The sequence below is a fragment of the Sturnira hondurensis genome, unplaced genomic scaffold (genome assembly GCF_014824575.4).
Source record: "Sturnira hondurensis isolate 20B ecotype Veracruz unplaced genomic scaffold, ASM1482457v3 Scaffold0005329, whole genome shotgun sequence".
Classification (NCBI taxonomy): domain Eukaryota; kingdom Metazoa; phylum Chordata; class Mammalia; order Chiroptera; family Phyllostomidae; genus Sturnira; species Sturnira hondurensis.
Window position 1 is genome coordinate 1,588,181 of NW_028077960.1, and position 24,178 is coordinate 1,612,358.

Here is a 24,178-nt window from a genome sequence, read left to right on the forward strand (position 1 = left end):
GAAAAAAATGTCTTCGGTTGAGGATTAAAAACATTTTTTAAATTATGCAGTTGTGTTTCTCACATTTGGGGAAATTGCTGGGGTTAGCACATCCAGGGTGCCATGGATAAGCCTTGCTCTGGGAAAAACCACCTTTGTGATTATAGTATCTACACAGCCAGGTAAGTATAAAACTATTTTTCTTTCCTTTCCATTTAAAAAACATGTTATTTATCTATTTTTAGAGTGATGGGAAGGTGGGGAGAAAGAGAGGTAGAGAAACATTGATGTAAGTGATAGGCAACCCATCCATGGGTTGCCTCTCGCAGGCCCCCAGCTGGGGACCCAGCCAGCAACCCAGGCGTGTGTCCTGATGGAAATCGAACCCTCAATCTTTCCATGCGGCACTCAATCTACTGAGCCACAACAGCCAGGGCTAAAACTTTTTTAACAAAAATTTCAGAATAGATACCTTTACCTCTATTTGGGAGACTGGGTGGGAGAACTTGTGACATTATCTTAAGCTGGTTGTTGGGTTTATAAGTATTCATTATACTTTATATCTTACATATGATACAAATTCTATTTACCATATACCAAATATTATACTTTAAAAAAAGCATACAAAAAATGATCAGCGAAGAAGCTAGGTGGCGTCAAAGGCTTGGGCAAATAAAGAGATTAGTCTTGCAGCCTACACGCAGGTAATAGGATAGAGAAATAACTAGCTGAAAGAGTTACCTTTGTTAACTCAGTATTAGATGTGATCGGATATCCACCTGGTCAAGCAAATTCGTTTGAGTCTGCACTGAAGGGTCAAGACTTGTACCCACTACCCAAGTTTCTCAAACTTTCTGGGTTTTATGAATCAAGTGGCACTCCTGCCAAAATGCAGATTTCCAGGTAGCTCCCATACAGTTCCCGATTCTGTCCGTGTAGGAAGCGGCCGGAGAATCTGTATTTCACAGGTTCACTGCAGCCCAGCACCATTTAGCAGGAAAAAAACGTCCCGCCCTCCCGCAAGGTACTCTACAAAGTAAAAGGAACCTAATGGTCAGCACTACGTAAACCCAAAGAAACAAGCTCCGTCTTCCCCCTTCCTCGCAACTGGCCTCTTTAGCTCTTATAGGGAGACCCCTAGAAGTCCCTAAAACACAGCCATCTGAATGACAAAATCATTACTGTACAAAAGACTGGCTCCGGGCAATTTAACTCGGCTCCGCCCTCCCGGCCCCGCCCAGATCCGACTCCCGCCCGTGCGGTGAGGAAAGAGAAAAAAACGCGAGATACTGTGTGGAAGCCTGGACCCAACTGGCCAATAGAAATCGGAGGCGTGGCCATGCGCCTTCCCCTCATTGGCCCAGTAGTCCGAGTGCGTCTTGGTACGCGGAGGCGGAAGTCACCCGGAACCTGGAACCCATGCTCTGCCTAGCGTCCTAGGGAACCTGCAGCCGCCATCATGGTCCGGAAGCTTAAGTTTCACGAGCAGAAGCTCTTGAAGCAGGTGGACTTTTTGAACTGGGAGGTCACTGACCAGAACCTGCATGAGTTGCGCGTGTTGCGGCGTTATCGGCTGCAGCGGCGTGAGGACTACACGCGTTACAACCAGCTGAGCCGTTCTGTGCGCGAGCTGGCGCGGCGCCTGCGCGACCTGCCTGAGCGCGACCCGTTTCGCGTGCGCTCCTCCGCCGCGCTTCTGGACAAATTGTATGCGCTCGGCTTGGTGCCCACGCGCACCTCGCTCGAGCTCTGCGACTTCGTCACGGCCTCGTCTTTCTGCCGCCGCCGCCTACCCACCGTGATGCTTAAGCTGCGCATGGCGCAGCACCTCCAGGCTGCCGTGGCCTTCGTGGAGCAGGGCCACGTGCGCGTGGGCCCCGACGTGGTCACCGACCCAGCATTTCTTGTTACCCGCAGCATGGAGGACTTCGTTACCTGGGTTGATTCATCCAAGATCAAACAGCACGTGCTGGAGTACAATGAGGAGCGCGATGACTTTGATCTGGAAGCCTAACGGGTCCTTCCCCCGCCACTGCTGCATTTTATAGGTTGGGAATCTGAGACCTGTTGTTGGAGATTCTATAAGGGCACCTTTCCCAAGTGTGTCAGCCAGTCCTAGCACACTCGAAGCCAAAGAGTACACCCCTGTTTTCCACGAAATTTTCTTAGCTCTTGGACTATTGATCATTAAATGTGACTTTCTTGAAACAATGGGAAGCGGTTTTGTGCTGCGCTGGGGAGTTATTAGGCTCCTGTTCCTTTAACATTGTAATGTGAAAGCAGAAACTTCTCATCCCACCCCTGCTTTCCCCTTATGTCCTAGCAGGACAGTTTGGTTTGTTGCTGTTCGTGATTGTACCAGTGTAGAGAATTTGGTCTTAAGTTCTTATAAAACGCGTAAGACTTTAGTGTACAGTATCCCATCCCTTGTTTAAAGGAATGCTCTTTTAATGCTAATAAATGGTCCAACTGCTTTGTAAGTGCAAATTTTTGCCTGTTTGATTTTTTTTCATATGAGGTCGGATCTACAGGTCTCCTTGGCTCAGGAACCTAGAGAAAAGTAACAGGGTCAGCAGCTGCCTGCCGGTAAGTGAGGCCCTACAACAGGGGTGGCAATGTAAGGGTTGCAGGGTGTTTGTTGTACAGGCTGAGCAAATTTGTCATTTTACCAATCTCCTTCTTTGGAATGAGTGTTTCTGCAGAGCTCTTACCCGTAGAACTTCCTGTTGATATTCCAGCCCAATACCATATTAGAGGGCTGAAGTGTTTGCTTACTTAAGGAAATAACTGCCTTGTAGCTTGGCCATCCAGCAGTTAGTAGTGGCCCAGGAGGTTCTTGAAGATGTAGATGTTACTGGGAGAGGGAGAGAATTGGAAAGAAGAGTAGGGAGACACTTTGTTTTTCACACAAGACTTCTCCAAGGAGAATAAATAGAATGCCAAAACCAGTGGAATGGCTTTTACAGGTGCCTCCTCCATATCCCTTGGCATGAGGCAGCTCTTAAACAATGAAGGGGATGAGGCACAATGAAAGGATGACAATAGCAAATGTGTTACATGCCAGGCATGGTTTTAAGTACGTTACATACCTTAACCATTTCATCCAATACTCCTGTGAAGTAGGGAATCCAATTACTGTATTCTCTACTTTTCAGGTGAGGGAACTGATGGGTCAAATTACCCCAGATTGCATAGCCAGTAAGTGGTGGGGCTGGAATCATACTTTCTTTAAGAAACTCAATGTTGGCAGCAGACACTTAGGATGTGTCAGTTTTTTTTTTAAGGTCTCAAGCCTCTATTATTACTAAGATGCCCTATATACACATTTATTTGCTGCTAAAAATTGGGATAGCTCACCAAAAAATATATTACAGTTCAAATTTTTGAAAACCAGAGAATTTAATTAATGCACCCTGCACTAATCATACTCTAGCCAAACCATGTTTTCTTTTTTATATTCTTTCTACGCAAGTCATTTGCTTTTAAATCTTGATGCTGGGTGTCATCTTACTGACTTCAGGCTTTTAAAACACAACAAAAGTGAAGACCTATTAGTGCATGCTTCTTTCAGTCAAATGGAAAAAGGAAGTGTATTGAAGTCATTCAAATACAAACTACATAGATTCTTTATAAGTTACTGGCATCAAGGTAGACAAGAAAGACATTACAAAACTTCTATCATAGGTTGTTAAAATACTAATATGCAGCCCTGACTGGTGTGGCTCAGTGTATTGAGTGCTGTCCTGCGAACAGAAAGATTGCCAGTTCAATTCCCAGTCAGGGCACATGCCTGGGTTGCTGGCCAGGCCCTCGGTAGAGGGCATGTGAGAGGTAATCACACAGTGAAGTTCCCTCCCTCTCTCCCCATCTCTCTAAAAATATATAAATAAAATCTTTTAAAAATATTGATATGCAGCTTATCCTAGCATAGAGTAGTTTTCCCAAGCTGCTGCATAATGACCTTAAAATTACTAGCAAAAAAAAGTACAGGAATGAGGTTTATGACTAAATTGACTCCGTGTCGTAATTATTCCCCATGCTAATATTATCAGAAGGATCTTCATGATACAGACAATAAGGACAGCTAAATCTACATTTAAATTTTCTGAATCTTGATTCAATCTCAAGTTTACTGTGAGTTTTGTTTGTTTTTAGAGAGGGAACATTTATTAAAGCTGAGGACAGTGAAATGAGGAACAGCCTAGGATAGAGAAGCAACAGGAGAGGCCTAGCAGGCTGCTTTGGCTCTCTAGAAACAATATAGGAAATAAGTGAGCCAGGGTAGAACTACCATCAGCTCACAGAAGTCAGACACAAGGGGCTTAGTGAACAGGTTAAAGGGGGTTAGCCCAGAACAAACTGCTGCTGCCCATTGCTCCCTTGGTTGCAAGTCTCATGGAGATCCTTAAGAGTTTAGGAGTTGTGTGGAAGGGAAGAAAGATACGGGTATGCTTCCAGGAGGGAGAGCATGCTAGAATGTGTGGGTTCTTGACTCCTTGCAGAAAAGGTTTCAAGACACTAGTCCAGGTGATTTTGAGAGTTTATTGAATCTGGGGTCAGTGAAACAAAGGAAGGGCTTAAGATAAAAGAGACAAGATTGTTGGGAACCACCCTGCCTGGTTTCAGGAGCTGTAAACCCCCCATGGCTAAGGCTGAGTGAGTGACCTTCAGACCATAAGCCATTAAGGAGACAAAGCTTATCTCCTTGGTAGGAGCACCACTTCTCCTTTTTTCATAATTGGTCCCCAGTGTTTGATCAGTTAGCCAATGACAGGTAAGATTCCCCAAGCAGGGAACGACCTAAGACAGGCATGATCACGTGAAGGCCCCAGGGAAGGACTTGGGGGGCCGTGGAGAAAGGGGGTGATGGACCCTTGCCCCTTGGCTTTGACAAAGCCTGACTCTCCGGCGTCCACGAGAAGTCTCCAAAAATTCCTTGGCTATCTGCCTCCTCTGCCGACTTAAACCTGAAACAATGACTGAGGGCGGTGTAGCCCTGTGCTGGAAAGGGCGGCTCCCCAGGTGATCAGGCCTGAGAAAGGGTATGAAGCCTGCTTTGCTAAGAATGCTCTTAGTTAAATGATAAAGGCCCAAGCAAGAAATGAGTTTGTTTCCCAAGGTTTTGTAGCCTTTTAGCTGATGGACTCTGACTCAGAAGAAGCCCTAATAGTTCTTTGTATGCTATCTACTGTTTGATTCTTACTGCCTGACAATGATTAATAAGCTGTACCTGTATTCCTGTGCAAATTAAACCCAATAAAAAAAAGTCTGTCTAGGCAGGGGTCAGCACGCTCTCCTCTTGAGAGGGTGGCCAAGCTGCTCTGAGGTGCTCCCCTCTTGAGGGAGTAGCCATGTGCTCCCTTTTCCTCCACAGGACTCAGTAGTCCATGTGAATTTGTCTCATATTTCATCCATGATGCCACAGACACCTCGAGCTGGTGCACGCATCACAACAGCAACAGGAATGAGCCTAGACTGGGATGCCTGCATGAAGGAAAGGAAGTCACAGTTGCAGAAGTGAGCTGGGCTGCACGGACTGAGGAAACGAAGTTACAGAGGCAAAAGGAGGGCCCTTGGAGACAGATTCAGGGGGTTAGACCAGGATGGGCTGCCATTGTCTGCTGCTCCCCTGGTTGCAAGTCTCCTGAGAACATTTAGAGTTTAGGAGAAAGAAAGCAAAAGTACCTGCCTGAGGAAAGGGGTCTGGGGTTGGGTGTGTTCAAGAGAGACTACACACTGGGTCCTTTGTGTTGAGGGTTCTTATCTGTTTGGGTTTTTTAAAGATTTTATTTATTTCAGTTTAGAGAGAGAAGAAGCGAGGGAGAAAGCAAGAAGCATCAGTGTATGAGAGATACATCAATTAGTTGCCTCTCACATGCCCCCGACTGGGAATCTTGCCCACAACCCAGGCATGTGGTCTATCTGAGAATCGAACTGGCAACCTCTCAGTTTGAAGGCTGGCACTCAATCCACGGAGCCACACCAGCTAGGGTTTATCTGTTTTCCAAAGGCAGGCGTTTTAGGGGAGGATTTCAACAACATGCAATAGGTTTCCAGGTGTGTCCTTTAATATGCTAATGCATCAAAATGATCACATAGGGGAGTTTGAGATCATTCTCTGGTCAACTTCACTGCTTTACTTTTATCTTGGATTCGGGTCTAATTGAGCTTGTTTTGGTCTTTATTCCCATGACTTAATTTATTCTGGGGTTCAGCTGGCATTAATGGCACCAGCTGGGTCTCTCCTTGACCTGGATGGTTTAATCTACTCACTGTGGGGTTAGGGAGGAGAGTTAGAAACCATCTGCCCCTAAGTGTCCTTGGTTAGGGAAGATAAGATCTTGTGATTTATTGGCCGTCTATTAATTGCTCAGCCTTATTTAACTATCTTGTCTCAGTTTCCCTCATTCCACTGGCCAAGGAATTTTCCTAGCTTCTTGCTATCCTGCCTCCAGGCAGCAGTCACATCCTGGAACAGCCTGCTACAGAATGTCATGTCTGATAGGAATGCCTCTGTTTGCCTGGTGTCCTGGGACAAATAGGAGCAATGGTGGGAGCTCTGAGCCACACCAACAGTGTGATAAAGGGTGGGAGCTTTGGGGCCTGTAGCCGGACTTCTTGACAGGCTGGAAACTGAGATCAGCCCCATGGGCAGTTAACTGTTTCTGCATGATGGAACCTTAATAAAGACTCTGGATACCATGGCCCAGTGAGCCTCTATTGGTAGCTGTACTTCACGAATATTGTCACACATTGAAGCTGGGAGAGGTATGCTGTCCTAACTATATGGAGGGAGCACAATGGGAGCTCTGGAGTATGTGTTTCTTCCCTTGGTCTAATTTGTATCTCTTCTGTTTCTCATAACTATGACCATATCAGTTTTTAGTGAGTTTGGGGAGTCTTTCTAGTGAATCTCCAAATCTGATAGTTTGGGGGACCCCCTGAACTTGGAAGTGTTGTCCAAAAATGGGGACAGTCTTAATTTTTTTTAAATGAGGATGGTCTTGTGTGGATGGGTGGATGCCCTAATCTTGCAGTTGGCTAAACTCTCATAACAGTTATTTTCTCAGTAATTTTCTTTAAATCATATTGCTTTTCTTTTTACTTAAGTTCTGTTTAGAAGGAAACTGCCCAAAGAAAAGCTTTAAGGATGTTACAGTCATGTCTGAGAGTGAAGGCAAGACAAATTGCCTTGATGCCTTTGGACTTAATCCTAAGTCCAAGGTGTTATTAAGGTGTTCTATAATAATAAAATTACAGAATTTACAGAAGAAAGGATCTGAAGTCATAGCAGGTGGGCCAACATGTTTCCCCATAATTAACACCTAGTAGCATCTACCTGAGGTGAATGATACATCCTACAGGTTATAACTAGAAGCTTTTGAAGTTAGAATGTTTCCAAGGAACTTTTTTTTGTCCCCCTCCCTTAATTTTTTTTCTTTTCTTCTTACTTTTCCTCCCAAGGAACTTCTTGAAGACAAATTAGCCAGGCCATTTCATGAAAACAGGAAAGTGAGTAAGCATAAATCAAACAAGAAGGGACCTTCAAGGTAATATTGATTATTTTTATTTCTATTTTTTTAAAGAATTTATTTATTTATCTTTAGAGAGGAAGGGAAGGAGAAAAGGAGAGAAATATCAATGTATGGTTGCCTCCCGTGAGTACCCTGCCGGGAACTGGCCTGCAACCCAGGCATGTGCCCTGACTGGGAATTGAACCGCGATTGTGTGGTTTGCAGGCCCATGCTCAATCCACTGAGCTACACCAGCCAGGGCTGATTATTTTTATTTTTATTGTAACTAATAAAAAAGGTATTTCAAGCACCTACCAGTTCTTCTTTTTCTCTTTTTTTCTATTGAGGTAAAATGCCTATAACATGAAATTTACCATCTTAACCATTTTTAAGTGTACAGTTCACTGGCATTATATGCATTTACATTTTTTTGCATCATCAGCACCATCAGTCGCCAGAACTTTTTCATCCTCCCCAACTGAAGCTCTGTCCCCCTTAAACACTCACTCCCATTCTCACTCCTCCATCCCCTTTTCCCATCCCACTGCTTCTACTTCTGTATGAACTTGACTGCAGTGGTTACTTAAAGAAAAAATCTGTTTCTTTTCTCTACTCTACCACAATGCTACTTATAGAATACTTCACTTCTGACACTCTGGGCACCAAATGTATGCATGGGAGTGGGTCACATATCAAGCAATTCTGTCAGATGAGTTTTCTACAATTCAAAGCTGGATGTCTGCAATTCAATTCAGTTCCAATACCTGGATATGGTGTAAGAGTGATGCAGAGAGATCTGATCAGATCACTGGGAAGGTAGGGAGGGGCTGTAGGAGGAGGTTGCCAAGGCAACAGTAAACAGCCTAGGACCAGATTGGCTGAGAAACTGAATGTCATCAGAGCCCATGAAATTATGGGTGAGAAGATTTGAAATAAAAGAGGCACTCTCTCTTTCTGTTGATAAAAACCTTCCATTTGTACAACTGCACTTGGAGTGCTCTTCCAGTTGCTGCAATCCGTTAATCACTTAATAAAGCCAATGAGATTTCAAAATTTATTCAGATAATGTTTTTTCAATACTTATTTATATTATAGAGAGAACGGGAGAGAGAGACAGAGAAACGATTTGTTGTTCCACTTACACATGCATTCATTGGTTGATTCTTACATGTGCCCTGACTGGGAATTGAATCCACAAGCTTGGGGCATTAGGATGATGCCCTAACTGACTAAGCTACTCAACCAGGAATGGTGAGTTTTGTTTTTAAACAGTATATACCACATTTAAAAAAATCTACTTATCTGTCTCTGGACCTTACTTTTGCTTTTTAGCTATTTCAGATAATGCTGCTATGAACATGTACATACAAATATCTGAGTCCCTGCTTTTAATTCTTTTGGGTACATAGCAGGTTTTCTTTCTGTCATTCATTGTCATTTTGTTGTGACATTGACATGGTCTAGAAACTTTAACTCTTGTTTATGTCAGTTAGCCTATGGTAAACTTAAGTGTCTTATGCAATTGACCCTTGAACGATATGGGTTTGAACTGCAAGGGTCTGTAGTAGACAGTTAAGACAGGCATGAGCAAAGCAAGCATGATAGGCCAGGTGTAGAAGGTCACCAATGAGGAAAGCCCTGCATACCTTGCAATGGGCAAAACTGTGAAAACAAGGACTTCACCCCTGGGGCTATCTTTCTTTCCGTAGCCTATCACTGGTCATGCAGTTTAGACCATGTCAGTGGTCATGTGGTTTGGACTCTCCCCTGACCATTTCTTTCCTAGCTTGTCACTAGTAATGTGGTAGACTCCCTTAGAGGAGGAACTAGAGGGCTAGAAAATACATATTTTGCCATGTATAATGTGCACCCATGTTTTTGTGTGCATTATCCATGAAATTATTAGACCCCATTATTATACCCAGGGTATGTAACCATTATACCCAAGTATAATGCACATCCTTGTTTTTCCCTCAAAAATTTGAGCAAAAAATTGTACATCATACATGGCAAAATATGTAGCCTCTTAAGACTCCCATACAAGCCCTTGCCCTTAAGCATTAAGCCCTAGGGACAGTGAAGTTATGACCCACATCAAATACTATTGGGATCAAAGCCTCAGGTGTGGGTCAGCTGACCACAGAGACACAGTTTTGGTCAAACTAAAGATGACACTTAGGCCTCAGTTGTGTTTCAGCCCCAGACTCATAAAAGCTGCAAAAACATGGCTGACATCAGGACTAGCTGCATTGATTAATCATTCCCCCTGCCCTGGCACCAATCAATCAGCAGAGACCATGACCCTGAAAGGACACACCTGGAAAAGCTGATGCATATTCCACTGAGATTCTTTCCTGGGACATTTCCTAAGATCCCCGCCTTTAGAGAGTGGATCAAACCCTCAAGAAGTGCCTTTCCCCACCCCATTCTTTCCTGGGGAGGGCGGGGGGGGGCTCTCTCTTTCAACTCCCTCAGGCTCTTGCCTTTCTCACTCTTTCCTTCCCCCTGGTGCATTTTCTTTGCCTTTCTTTTTCCTAAGTTCCAAGGGCCCTTCTTTTGCCTCTGTAACTTGTTTCCTGAACCCATGCAGCCCAGTTGGCTCACTTCTTCCAGGCCTCACTTCTGCCTCTGCGACTTTCTAAATAAACTTTTGCTTGTATTTGAGTCTTGGCTCTGAATTCTTTCTTAGCCAGAACTCAGGTACCAACATTGCTAAACTGAGATGATGTCCAATTGCTGGTAACATTGTGTTGCCGTTTTGCTGCTAAGGAGTCCACTTATATGGGGAAATTTTTTTCAATAAATATACAGTTAGCTATCTGTATTCTTGGGTTTTACATCCAGGATTCAGCCTGCTGTGGGTTGAAAAAATATTTTTCTCAGTTTGGAATCCTTGGATTTGGAGGGCTCACTTAAGTTATATTAGGCTTACAAGAAGGGGGAGTGGGGTAGGGTGGGGTTCAGTGGCCCTAATCCCCACATTGTTCTTAACCTATTGTATAAATTAAGTGAGGACTTACTATGTTGACATAAGAAATCTCCAAACCAGCCCTGGCTGGTGTAGCTCAGTGGATTGAGTGCGGGCCTACAAACCTAACGATCGAAGTTCGATTCCCAGCCAGGGCACATGCCTGGGTTGCAGGCTAGTTCCCCAGCAGGGGACTCATGAGAAGCAACCATACATTGGTATTTCTCTCCTTCTCTCCTTCCCTTCCCCTCTAAAGATAAATAAATAAAATCTTAAAAAAAAAGAAATCTCCAAACCTGTAGAGAATTTTTACAAGAGTCTATTTGGGCCAAACTGACAACAACTACAGGGAAGCAAGATCTCAAACACTCCCAAGGATGAGATAAAAAATGTGGCTACCAACACTGACCTGTCCAATTAGGAATTGATGATCAGATTACTCTATGAGGTTACATTCCATGACTGGACTTGTCAGTTTTACTATAGAATCCCTTTTTCATATACAAATGTATACTCAGAAGTGGTAATTACTGAATCATATGGCAATTTTATGTTCAATTTTTTGAGGAACCACTATTTGTTTCCATAATGGCTGCACCATTTTATATTTCCACCAACAGTGTGTGAGGGTTCCAATTTCTGCATGTCCTCACATAATTTATTTTATGTTTTCATTCATTTATTTATTTATTGGGGGTTGCTTTCTTTTCTCTTTCACTTTTTTGTTTTTCTTCTTTGTTTTCTTTTTTAAAAGGCAGAAACATTTTTTAAAAGATTTTATTTATTTATTATTTTAGAGAAGGGAGAGACAAAGAAAAGGAGAGAAACATAAATGTATGATAGATACCTGGATAGGTTGCCTCTCACGTGCACCCCAACTGGGGACCTGGCCCGAAACCCAGGCGTGTGACCTGGCTGGGAGTCAAAGCCAGCAATCTTTCTGTTCCTGGCTGGGCACTCAATCCACTGAGCCACACCAGCCACGGCTGTAGACAATTTTTGTAAGAGTTTATTTGAGCCAAACTGACCACAGATGCAGGGATCAAGTTCTCAAATGCTCCTGAGAATAACAGTTTTGCATCTTCTTTTATGCATTTGAAATTAAGAAGGGGATGTAAGGAAGATTGGAGAAAGCAAGGCTGGGATCAATTACAGGTTAGTTCATTAACAAGATTATGTGCTCTCTTAAGAGTTAATATCCCTTTCAAGGTGTATTACTTATATCATTTCAAAGGTATGTTAACCTAAATGCTCCAGAACAATGGACAGGACTGAGCTATAACTTCTCTAAAGAATGTATAGGCCTGAGGTATGACTGCCCAGTTAGAAATATATGATCAGATCACCCCCGAAAAGGTTACTTTCCATTAACCCCCCCTTTTTTGTCCACACCTTGGACTCAAAATGTGCCAACTTTCTATATTTTCTTTCTGTAGGACAGTAATATTCCAATTTCTAGGTCAAATATTCAGCAAATTCAAATATTTTGCTCAAAAGTTGGTGTGATTTAGCAGTTACTTAACCTCTCTGAGCTTGTTTCTATTTCTTTGTTTCTTGCAGATTAAGTGAAATAATGCATGTGAGCAGTGTCTGGTAAATGTAAGGTCTTCAATAAATGGTATTCCTATTTGTATTTCGCCTCTTATTAATCCTCTCCTGTAGAGGCCGCACTGTAGTTTGATTAGCTCGCCTTGTATCTGGGAGCCTTCCCCTAGCTTTGTACTGGATGCTCACTACTTAAGTAGGAATCGGCCATCCCTGCCTTTGCCCAGCCCCCACCTGATAGGAAATAGCCTCCCAAACCAAACGAGAGAGGTAATCAGGTCCGGTTCCAGGGTTGCATCGGCGAACAGAGAGGGAGTGTGAGGATTGCGGGAAGACAGGGACCGGCACCGAGAAGGGCAGGTTGTGGGAACGCCCTGCACCCTGAGCCGTTCTGGGACGGGACCATGGCTGGAGGGCTCAGAACACCCGGTACCAGGCCGTGGGCACCGGGAGCCCAGGAGCTTGAGCTCCCGGACAAGGGAGCAAGGAGGCCGAAGCACTGAACCCAAAGGTCTGCAAGCTGACAACGATACCATCAGCCCCCGGGGGCGGAAGTGGCGAAACCGGGAAGAAAGCGCGGCTGTAAAAGGGCCGGAAACTCTGCAGACCGGACGGGTGGGCTGGGCCCTGGCGACCGAGGGGCGGGCCGTCTTTTTCGGGCAACTGATTGGCTGGCCCCTGGCGGCGACGGCGGCGACGGCGACCGAGCGCGCGGAACTGTCACGTCGGCTGGGTGAGCTCTGGTTCGAGCCTGGGCCACACCAGCTCGATGGGCCCCTCGGTGCAGGCTCTGACTTTGCTGCGGCCGGCTCCACACCCGTAGTCTCCCAAGGTCTCCCCTTCAGAGGCGAAGCCAGCCAGGCCTTCCTCAAGGGCGCGCTTCCGCTCTTCTGGTCCGGGCGGTTGGGTCGGGGTAAGGGGGAATCCCCCAAGGCCAGTACGGCCCCATCCCGAGGGAAAAGCAGTGGCGGGGACAGAAGTTGGAGTGGACAGAAGCTCGGTGAGAGATGCCCACAGGGCCTCGACCCGGGCTGGAGATGCGCGGCTGGGACCTCGGCGGACGAGTAGGGGGACGCTGGTGTCGCGCGCGGCGCTGGAGCGCGGGGGAGGGGCATGGGTGAGTCGGAAGCTTGGGAGTTAGTAGGAGGCAGACTGCTGGAGGATGGGGTCATCCCTGCTCAGGTGAGAACCCTTGAAGAGGAATGGGTTCAAAAAGCAGGAGCCAGCCAAGAATAGTACAGGGAGCCTTCCCAGTATCCAAAGCTACAATTAAGGATTTTTGTGGTTCTGGGTACAGCAGGAATCCACAGATTTTATTATGGAAGTGTGCAGACTTACGCAGAAATAGAGAAAAATACAGAAAATAGCACACTGTTTTGGTTTCCAGCTACTCATCACCTAGCCTCAACCACAAATGACCACCCTGGTTGCATTACAAGTGTGTTAAGCCTCAAACCAACTGAGATAATATGTTCATTTCAATGGGCTATGTTTTGCTAGATGAAAAGAGTTCTGGAAATTGATTGCACTAAAATGTGAATGTACTTAACATTGCTGAACTGTATACGTAAACATGATTAAAATGGTAATTTTGGGGTTTTGGGGTTTTTTTGGTTTGGTACGGTAAAATGGTAAATTTTATGTCATGACTTTCTAACCGTTTCTAACTGTTTTTTTTTAAAGCTGTTTCCCTTTCTTTACCTCTTTATTGACTTCATTGGGGTGACACTGTTAACAAAATGACACAGCTTTCAGTTGCACAATTACACAGTACATCATGTGTATACCGTATTGTGTCTTCACCACCCCCAGTCAAGTTTCCTTTCATCACCATTTATCCCTCCCCCATACCCTCCTCCACTCCTTTGCAATCAGGACACTGTTGTCAGTGTCTATGAGTGTTTTCTTTTTTCTTCTTTTTCGGGCAATCCTTCCACCCCCTCAGCCAGAACCTCCCCATTCCTCAGCTGTCAGCCTGCTCTCTGTAAGTCTGTCTCTATTTTGTTCATCAGTTTATTTTGTCATTAGATACCACGTACGAGTGAAATCATATGGTACTTATCTTTCTCTGATTGGCTTATTCCACTTAACATAATGCTTTCCAGGTCTATCCATGCTATCCCAAATGGTATACAGCTGAGTAGTGTTCCATTAACCACAATTTTTAATAAGAGCTTTCAAATAAAAAATGCAATGATGAAAATTAAGAAAAATACCTGATTTCAAGTGCACAACGGAAAGTAAGTCATTGCCAAGTAGAGGCCCATGAAGTTGTATTTTTAACTATAGAGGCTCTGGAATGGACCTGTTAGTTGGCAGTGCTCCGAGCAGTGGGACCTGGCCTGAGGTGGACTTTAAGCACTGTAATACCCACTAGAACTGAAGAGCTAAGCCAGTTCAGCTTGTGAATCAGACTTCTCTCAAATGTTTTATTTTCTTACCTTCTGAGGTGCACCTTTAACTGTTAGGCTAAATTTGCCACCTTGTACCTTTAATCACAGGAGAGTGATTGAAGTGTAAATTCTTCTCTTTCTCTCTACTTTCATTCTTTAGGATCTACCTGGGTAGTCTTTCTCTGATATGACCTCTGCTCTTTGTTCTCCAAATGTATATCAGTCCTTCACTTTTTTTTATCCTCACTGGAGGACATGGTTATTGATTTTAGAGAGAGGGGAAGGGAGGAAGAGAGACAGAGAGAGAAACATCGATCAATTGCCTCTCATCTGCGCCCCTACCTGGGACTGAACCTGCAACCCAGGGATGTGCCCTGACTGGGAATTGAACCTTCAACCTTCTGGTTTATGGGAAGACACTCCAACCAACTGAACCATACCAGCCAGGCTAGGGCCTGTCCTTCACGTTTCTATAGCACGTGGTATTAGTTGGTAGATAGCCTTCCACATTCTATCATTGTTTTTGTTTCTTTAGCTATCATTTTTCAAGTGAGTCCTACATAGGTAGTCCTGAAACCTTTCTTCTGCCCATCCCAAACAAACAAAGTATAAAATGAGAAAGTAACGGCCAGGTTTGGGTTTTTGGCTTCTTTTGTCTTCTTCCAGGGACCCCAGAACCAGTATTTTTCCTGGAGCTAAATCTTCTTAATATGAATTGTAATTTATTAGAGAGTTAAACAACCAATTGAGTAAAATTTGCATCAGAAAGTTACATTAGTTAATAAGTAATGACTAGTTAGAACTATTAAGAAAAAAATTAAGTACTTGATAACATCACTGGTTAACAATGATGGTGAGAAGGAATTAATGACATGGTGATGGATGACAGAGCAAAAGTTAGCTTCAGTCACAGGTGAGTTTGCTTAGTGACTAATGGTTAAATTTATACACTCAGAACTATCAGAAGGAGCATTATTGAAATATCTGTAAGAAATAATGTTATTGCTCAGCTGTAACTCATTTTAGCCTTTAACTTTCATTTTCCCTTCCCCTGGAAAGAGTTAGGATTTTGGATTAAGTGAGGTTTTTTAGGAATGTAGCCATCATTTCACATTATAACTACCTGTACATAAGAGGTAATAGGAAATGAATGAACCATTTTCTTATGTTTTCCTTTGTAGGGAAAATGGAAGAGCTGAGTCAAGCCCTGGCTAGTAGCTTTTCTGTGTCTCAAGATCTGAATAGCACAGCTGCTCCACACCCCCGCCTGTCCCAGTACAAGTCCAAGTACAGTACCTTGGAGCAGAGTGAGCGGCGCCGCCGGTTACTGGAACTGCAGAAATTGTAAGGGATGCTTTGATTTCCTGGCTTTTTTTTTTCTAGGCTGGGCATTATGAACTGTTCAGGAGGTTCTAGGCTTGCTTCTATAGAACCACCTTCAAAGTAGACCCTTTGTAAGTTTATCATCTTGCCCACAAGGTTGGGAACGTAAATCCTGGCAGACATAGGTGTCCTTTACACCCAGAGCTTAGGAAAAGATGAGGAAGTTTAAAAGTAAAGTTCAGCTATTTGGTAAAATTTTTTTTTCCCCTGGCAGCAGTACTGAGCTTTGTAATTTATGGACTTGTGAAACCCAGACTTCTACTCCCCACAGTCCCTGTGTAGCTTCTCCCACATTCAGAATCCTGGCAGTGGTGTGGTCTTCCTGTCTGCCTGAAGTTCACATGTTTCTGTGGAGCTCTTGGGAGTTCCAGACAAATAATTCCACAGGGAACCTGAGGACATGTCTTCCATACATGTAATTCTCAGTGTCAAGATGAGCACACAGGGAAAGAGAACAGCATATAAATGTTTAAGGCTGGTCTTCTCTGAATGTAGGGCCTGTCATTCTATTCTCAGAGCAACATGGGCCTCTTCTGGGTAACCATAAGTAATTAAAAATCAAGAGCAGCTATTAAGAGCTGTGTATCACTGGGTGTATTTAGCAGAAATGGTTCCCCTGGCCTCTGGGTTACTTGCAGATTACATTCTCAGATCATCCCCACCACCCCTTTTAACAAAAATTATAATTTATGTATTTTGAATTTCAAACTAGGAGTACATTTAGTGAATATTTTACCTGTTGCAAAATAATTGGTGAAAAGTCTTCCTCCTAATTCTGTCCTCAGCCATCCAGTTCCTCTCCCATATTATTAGTTTCTTGTATATCCTTGCAAAGATATTCTCTGCTATATGAACAAATGTGTGGCAACCTTTTTTTTTTAAACAGAAGTAGAGTGTATGGTACACTGTTCTGCACATTTAGTTAACAGTGGTATTTTGCAGAGGTTCTGCATTAGTTCATAAAGTGCCAGGTATTCCATTGAATGGACAGTTCAATCCAAGCAGTCCCCTACAAACAAGCATCTGGGTAGTTTCCTTCTGTGGTGCTTAAGACAGTGCTTAGGAAATAACCACAGAAATGCACCCTTTTGCATGTGCACAAGTACACCAGCTCTCCCTTATGGTTGAAACAAAAGAGCATTGTGCTTGCATATGCTCTCTGCTGTGCACCCCTGTGTGCATGAACACGTGTGTGAGAAGAAACCAGTTGAGCTGGTCTTATTCCCTCAGTGCTTGGTCTCTTGGCCTTAGCATTGAAGAAACCAAGATTAGGAAGTTATGTGGTATCCTCAAATCTCTTTGGAACAATTAGATTGTTTTTCTTCCTTCTCTTTTCCTAAACTTCGTACAATATGTAGGGTTTTTTTTTTTAAGATTTTATTTATTTATTTAGAGAGAGGGGAGGGTAGAGAGAGAAGGGGAGAGAAACATTGATGTGAGAGAGAAACATCTATCAGTTGCCTTCTGCATGTGCCTGCAACCCAGACATGTGCTCTGAGCGGGAATCAAACTGGCGATCTTTTTCTTTGTGGAATGATGCTCAACCAACTGAGCCATACTGGACAGGGCCAATATATAGTATTTTAAAAAGAGGAAGATAACAATAAAGGGAAAGAAATAAGTAAAAGACATTAAATGGTAAACTAAGTGGTTTTTTTCAAAAGTTAGACAGGAGCTAGAGAAAGGCCTGGCTTCTTCTCAGAAAACTGTATAAAGTGAAAAGCCCCAAAAGCTGCCCTTGTTTTAACATCCTCACTGCATCTTAGTAATTCCTCTCTTCAGTCCCTGCAGCCTTTGGACTAGATATCTGCCAGACAGACAAGTGTCACCTGTCACCTGGGTTAGAGGTAGGAGTGAGGTCAGTCTTTCCAGTTAGTGAGCCTTGAGAGTTTCTTTAAATATTTTACTTTGCTCATTCGAAGGAGACTCTGAGGAAGGCTGTGTGTGTTCAGAGTGGGTGTCCTATTTAGGACCTGCAAGGAGGCGGTCACTGGTTTAGCTTTACAGAGGAAATTCTGTCATCTCTTACTCCCATCAGAATCCCCAAGTTTTTCCTGAACTTGGAGCCCTTGAATTTAATCAGTCTGTCACATTGTAAGGTGTCTTTCTGTAAGACATATAGATCTGTCTGTATACCTTTTCTTTTAAAAAAGAATTTTTATTTAGAGAGGGGAAGGGAGGAAGAAGGAGAGGGAAAGAAGTATGATATGTGAGAGAAACATATGTTGGTTGCTTTTCTCACGCCCCCAGGCAGGGACCTGGCCCACATCCCAGGTATGTGTTCTGACCGGGAATTGAACTGGCAAACCTTTGGTTCACAGGCCAGTGCTCAGTCCACTGAGCCACATCAGCCAGGGCATGTATGCCTTTTTTTTTTTTCCAGAAAGCGGTTGGATTATGTGAACCATGCCAGAAGACTGGCTGAAGATGACTGGACAGGGACAGAGAGTGAGGAAGAAGAAGATAAGAAAGATGAAGAAGAAATGGACATTGACACTCCCAAGAAGTTACCAAAGCACTATGCTAATCAAGTGAGTGTTCCAGAGAAGATTAGGCCTAGCTATTCCCACTCCTTTACTATGCAGTCAAACCCCACTGAAATAAATGTTGCTATAAAGATAGGAGGGGGAGGCAGGAAAAAGGAATCAGACCTGCAAAGAAAGTGCTGATGTTTAGAAAGTTTGCAGATGAAGAGAAGAGATGGTTTTCAGTGCCATGTGCTGACCAGGGATCACTGATGAAAACTGAATAGTGGGTTTGGGAACCATTAATCCAGGCTTGCTTCTGATAAGACTAATGGATTCCATGCACTTCTTTAGTAGTCATTCCCAGCTGTCCTGGATTGGACCTGCCCAGCCCAGCACACCTGGCCTTTTCCAAGCAGTGGACTAAGATGTCAGCCTTGGATCTTCACATTCACGTGGTGGAAGATGGGAAGTAGAGCTGCCTTTGAATATAAGGAGCCTGAGCAGCCAATCCAGGCCATCCAGTTGGCCTGTGTGGGGCTGAGACCATGAAATAACAGATCACTGTCACAAACTTAACTAAGTGCAGTGTTGGTTCGAGAGAGGAAACTAGTGTGGATTCTGGTGCCATAGGAGAAGCAGGCAGGGAGATTGTCCAGTGCTCTAGGCAGTGTAGGTAATCCAGAAGGCAGGGTAGGGACCTAGTGGGGGCAGGGTCTACCCTGCTATTGTATACTTCTTTCCGTAACCTAAGTGTCTTGTCACCTGAGAATCCTCCTCTGCCTTTAGAATATGGTTCCTGAGTGCATACACTCCCATCATGTCTGCTCCAAATACAGCACAGATACATCCTCTATGACAGAATAATTTCGTTCTGGTCAGCAAGCATTGTTGAAGGCCCTGTGTTAAGCTAGGCTATGCTGTGAGGGAGGTAGACATGGGTCAGAAATATCCCCTGTACTCCCGGAATAAGTGTTGGTTACGGTTTTTGCAGTAAGAAAGCAAGGTTAACTTCCAATTGGCAAGAAAGCAGAATTGTGAAATCAGGAAAAAGTTAATAAACAAGGGGCCAGCTTTGAAGCATGGGTAGGACATCTATAGGCAGAAGTGCAGGGCATTCCGGGCAGTAGGAACATTCTGAGTAAGAGCCCAGAGGTGGGAGAGGAGTATGTGGTATGTTCAGGAGCAGTGAGAATGAGATGGCATAGGGTGGAGGGAAGATAGTATAGAAATATATGCAGGAGTTTCAACTGTGTTTTAGATCATGGGGAACCACTGAGAACTTTGAGCCAGGGACAGAGTTGGGACTTCATGTGATGACACCTGCATCAATGTGTAGAAGGGTCTGGAGAGCAGTAGGGAGCTTAGGTTTTCCAAAATGGTCTGATAATGAATGGGCAGAGAAGGTGGGAGGGAAATGAAGTCATGGGTATAAGAAATGTCAAAGTGTTGCCAGGAAGGATGGACAGAATTTAGCAGTGGGTTAAAGAGGCACTATGAAAAGCAATTAAGGGTTTAAACTCTGAACTGACCTCAAAGCTGGGTTCTTTGTTGACCTTGAACAAATTACTTAACTGCTCTGAGTCTCTTGGGTTTCTTATCTGTAAAATGGTACTTGACTCAGGATTATTAGAAGGATTAAATGAGATAGTGTAACATAAATACCCCGAGTGTTAGTTACTACTACCATTTTTTTAACAGCCATATTGAGATATAATTCACCTACCAAACAATTCACACATTTCCAGTGTATAATCCAGTGTTTTTTAGTATATTCATAGGGCTGTGCAGCCATCACCACTAGGTACGGACCATTTTCACCATCCCCGAAGAAACCTCATACCCATTAGCGGTCCATCTCCATTCCTCCTTTCCCCCAGCGCCCAGCAATCACTAATCTCTCTTCTGTTTCTATGGATTTACCTATTCTGTACATTTTATGTAATTGGAATCATATAAGATGTGTCCTTTTTTGTCTGGCTTTCACTCAGCATAATTTTTTTTACCTTTCTTTAAAAAAATTGCTTAAAGTATATTTTATTGATTATGCTATTTCAGTTCCATTTTTTTCTCCCCTTTCTCCCTTTCCTCCCTGCACCCTGCCCCCCCTCCTCCAGCATCCCCCCCTCCATAGTTCATGTCCATGGGGAGCTGAACATGTAAGTTCTTTGGCTTCTCCATTTCCTATACTATTCTTAACCTCCCCCTGTCTATTTTGTACCTACTATTTATGCTTCTTATTCCCTGTACCTCCCCGCCCATTCTTCCCTTCTCTCTCCCCGCTGATAACCCCCCATGTGATCTCCATTTCTATGATTCTGTTTCTATTCTAGTCATTTGTTTAGTTTTGGTTTTGTTTTTTTTAGGTTCAGTTGTTGATAGTTGTGAGTTGTCATTTTGCTGTTCATATTTTTAATCATCTTTTTAAAAAATATATTTTATTGATTATGCCATTACAGTTCTATTCCCCCCTTCATTTCCCTCCACCCTGCACACCCCCTCCCCCACCATCCCCCCCTTAGTTTATGACCACGTGTCTCAAGTTCTTTAGATTCTATATTTCCCTTACTATTCTTGCCCTCCCCCCTATCTATTTTCTACCTACCATCTATGCTATTTTCTGTGCCTTCTCCCCCCTTCTCCTCCTCCCACTCCCCTGTTGCTAACTCTCCATGTGATCTTCATTTCTGTGGTTCCACTCCTGATCTAGCTGTCCTCTTGGTTTGCTTTTGTTTTTTGGTGTGGTTGTTAATAACTGTGAGTTTGCTGTCCTTTCACTGTTCATATTTTTTATCTTCTTTTTCTTAGATAAGTCCCTTTAACATTTCATATAGTAAGGACTTGGTGATGATGAACTCCTTGAATATGACCTTATCTGAGAAGCACTTTATCTGTCCTTCCATTCTAAATGAAAGCTTTGCTGGATATAACAATCTTGGCTGTAGGTCTTTGGATTTCATGACTTGGAATACTTCTTTCCAGCTCCTTCTTGCCTGTAAGGTCTCTTTTAAGAAATCAGCTGACAGTCTGATGGGTACTCCTTTGTAGGTGACTGTCCCCTTATCTCTTGCTGCTTCTAGAATCCTCTCCTTCATTTTAATCTTGGCTAATGTAATTATGATGTGCCATGGTGTGTTCCTTCTTGGGTCCAACTTCTTTGGGACTCTCTGAGCTTCCTGGATTTCCTGGAAGTCTATTTCCTTTGCCAGACTGGGGAAGTTCTCCTTTATTATTTATTCAAATAAGTTTTCCACTCGTGGCTGTTCCTTTTCCCTTTCTGGTACCCCTATAATTTGGATGTTAGAACGTTTAAAGATGTCCTGGAGGTTCCTAAGCCTCTCCTCATTTTTTTGAATTCTTGTTTCTTCATATTTTTCTGTTTGGTCATTTTTTTCATCCTTCTGGTCCACTCCCTGGATTTGAGTCCCAGTTTCCTTTCCATCACAATTGGTTTCCTGTGCATTTCCCTTCATTTCAATTAGTTTAGCCTTCATATGTTCCTCTAATTTGTGACTAAAATCAACCAGTTCTGTGAGCATCTTGATCACCAGTGTTTTGAACTGTGCATTTGAGAGGTTCACTATTTCTTGGTCACTTACAGTTATTAGCTCTGGGGCTTTGAGTTCTTGAACCATATTTTGGACTGTTTGTGCCTGTTATGTATGAGGAGTGAGGCCCTAGGTGTTTACCAGGGCGGGGCAACTCAGTTGCTGGGTCTGATGCTGTATGTGGGGGCGGGGCCAAAGAGGAGCAATGGTGGCCCCCTCTGCTTCTTCCTGCAAGCTGCTGGGGCCTGTGCAGTCTGTCTCACTGCTCACTCCTTTGCTGGTTTATCTGTGCACGAATGTGTGACTGCGGTCAGCCTGCCCCGCCTGGGCGCCTGGGTCGGGGGATCCTTCCTGCCTGACCCTGCTCCACTGCTGGCTCCGCCCCTTACCGGTCCAGTTGAATGGTTCCTGTTGTCAAACTTCCATATAGTTCAATTTTCTGTGTTTTGGCTGTGTTTTTGCTTGCCAAACCTTTGTTGTCTTTAAACTTGGTTGTGGGAGAAGGCACAGTGTTTCCACCTACGCTTCCATCTTGGTGGAAATTCATCCTTAATCATCTTCTTTTTCTTAGATAAGTCCCTTTAACATTTCATATAATAAGGGCTTGATGATGATGAACTCCTTTAACTTGACCTTTTCTGGGAAGCACTTTATCTGCCCTTCCATTCTAAATGAAAGCTTTGCTGGATAGAGCAATCTTGGAGGTAAGTCCTTGCCTTTCATGACTTCAAATACTTCTTTCCAACCCCTTCTTTCCCATAAGGTTTCTTTTGAGAAATCAGCTAATAACCATATAGGAACTCCTTATAGGTAACTGTCTCCTTTCCTCTTGATGTTTTTAAGATTCTGTCCTTATCTTTAATCTTGGGTAATATAATTATGATGTGCCAAGGCTTCCTTGAGTGTGCTTCCTTGAGTCCACCTTCTTTGGGACTCTCTGAGCTTCCTGGACTTCCTGGAAGTCTATTTCCTTTGCCAGATTGGGGAAGTTCTCCTTTATTATTTTTTCAAGTAAGTTTCCCAATTCTTGCTCTTCCTCTTCTCTTTCTGGCACCCCTGTGATTTAGATGTTGGAACTTTTAAAGTTGTACTGGAGGTTCCTATGCCTCTCGTCATTATTATGAATTCTTGTTTCTTCATTCTGTTCCAGTTGGATGTTTATTTCTTCCTTCTGGTGTAAATCGTTGATTTGAGTCCCGGTTTCCTTCCCTCCACTGTTGGTTCCCTATATATTTTCTTTTATTTTGCTTTGTCTAGCCTTCATTTCTCCCTGCATTTTGCGACCAAGCTCAGTCACTTCTGTGAGCATCCTGATTACCAGTGTTTTGAACTCTGCATGTGATAGGTTGACTCTCTCTTCCTCACTTAGTTCTTTTTCTGGAGTTTTGATCTGTTTGTTCATTTGGGACATATTTCTGTGTCTCCACATCCCTGATATGTTGTAAGGAGTGGAGCCTTGGGTATTCTGCCAAGGCAGGGCAACTCACGTTGAAGCCTTGTGGCTTTCTGTGTGTGGGAGGGGTCAAAGGGGGAGCAATGCCAGTTGCTTAGCTCTTGTCCCACTTTCCGTCACTTCCCTTAATTCCCACAAGCGGATCGTGCCCTTTCAGGTGCTGATTCGCAGGTGTGGGGGTTTAAGTACATTCTAGGACCCCGTGGGCCTCTCCAACAAATTCTCTTTTGAGGTTTGGAGTTCCTCCACCACTGCAACCCCCACAGATTTTTTACAGCCAGAGGTTTTGAGTCTTTAGTTTCCTGCACTGAAACTCTGGGTTTCAGGGGCTATCTCACTCCCCATTCATTCTTCCTGGCTTACCTGTATGCAAACGTGGAATGGCCCGGTCAGCCAGCCCATGCTTTACTAGCGTAGTCCACTGTCTTGTTGCGCGTCCTCTCTGTCCCGCTACCCATCTCCACCCCTCTTACCTGGATGAGGGTTTCCTTAACTCCTTGGTTGTCAGAATTCCATACAGTTTCATGTTCTAGCACTTCTGGTTGTTTTTTGTTTTTAAATTGGTTGTTATCTTTCTTTTGGTTGTTTAAGGAAGCAAAGTGCTTCTACCTACACCTCCATCTTGGCCAGAACTCCAGCATAAGTTTTTCAAAGTTCATCTGTGTTATAGCATTTTTTGTAATCACATTTTGTTTATTCATTCATCAATTGATGGCCATTTGAGTTGTTTCCAACTTTTGGCTATTTTATGGCTTGCTGTGAACATTCCTTTACAAGTTTTTGTGCGGTCATGTTTTCATTTCTTTTGGGTATGTACCTGGGAGTAGAATTACTCAGACATATGGGAACCATGCTTAATCTTTTGAAGACAGCCAGACTATTTTCCAAAATGATCGTACCATTTTATATTCTCACCAGTAGTATATGAGA

The 24,178-nt window shown here is 43.6% G+C and overlaps 2 protein-coding genes and 1 non-coding gene across 8 annotated transcripts in view; 2 read left to right on the forward strand and 1 right to left on the reverse strand.

Annotated features, from left to right (window-relative positions):
- Nucleotide 1: 1 nt before the first annotated feature.
- LOC118987874 (U1 spliceosomal RNA) lies at nucleotides 2-169 on the reverse strand. The gene has a single exon (XR_005066674.1). It is a non-coding gene; the product is annotated as a U1 spliceosomal RNA (small nuclear RNA).
- A 1,189-nt stretch (nucleotides 170-1,358) lies between these two features.
- On the forward strand, nucleotides 1,359-2,466 carry IMP3 (IMP U3 small nucleolar ribonucleoprotein 3). Its single transcript, XM_037046978.1, has one exon. It carries the CDS (start codon nucleotides 1,439-1,441, stop codon nucleotides 1,991-1,993), a length of 555 nt encoding a protein of 184 aa, XP_036902873.1. The 5' UTR covers nucleotides 1,359-1,438; the 3' UTR covers nucleotides 1,994-2,466.
- A 4,986-nt stretch (nucleotides 2,467-7,452) lies between these two features.
- Nucleotides 7,453-24,178, forward strand: part of SNUPN (snurportin 1) — a 43,697-nt gene continuing 26,971 nt past the window's right edge. The window contains exons 1-3 of one of the 6 annotated variants that reach the window (XM_037046985.1): nucleotides 7,453-7,529; nucleotides 15,581-15,743; nucleotides 18,166-18,313. In XM_037046985.1, the coding sequence (XP_036902880.1) occupies nucleotides 15,586-15,743; nucleotides 18,166-18,313 (306 nt within the window). In that variant the 5' untranslated portion in view covers nucleotides 7,453-7,529; nucleotides 15,581-15,585. Of the gene's footprint in view, nucleotides 7,530-12,684; nucleotides 13,007-13,038; nucleotides 13,124-15,563; nucleotides 15,744-18,165; nucleotides 18,314-24,178 lie in introns of those variants that run through there. The other 5 variants (XM_037046983.1, XM_037046982.1, XM_037046984.1 and 2 more) reach the window with 5 other exon arrangements.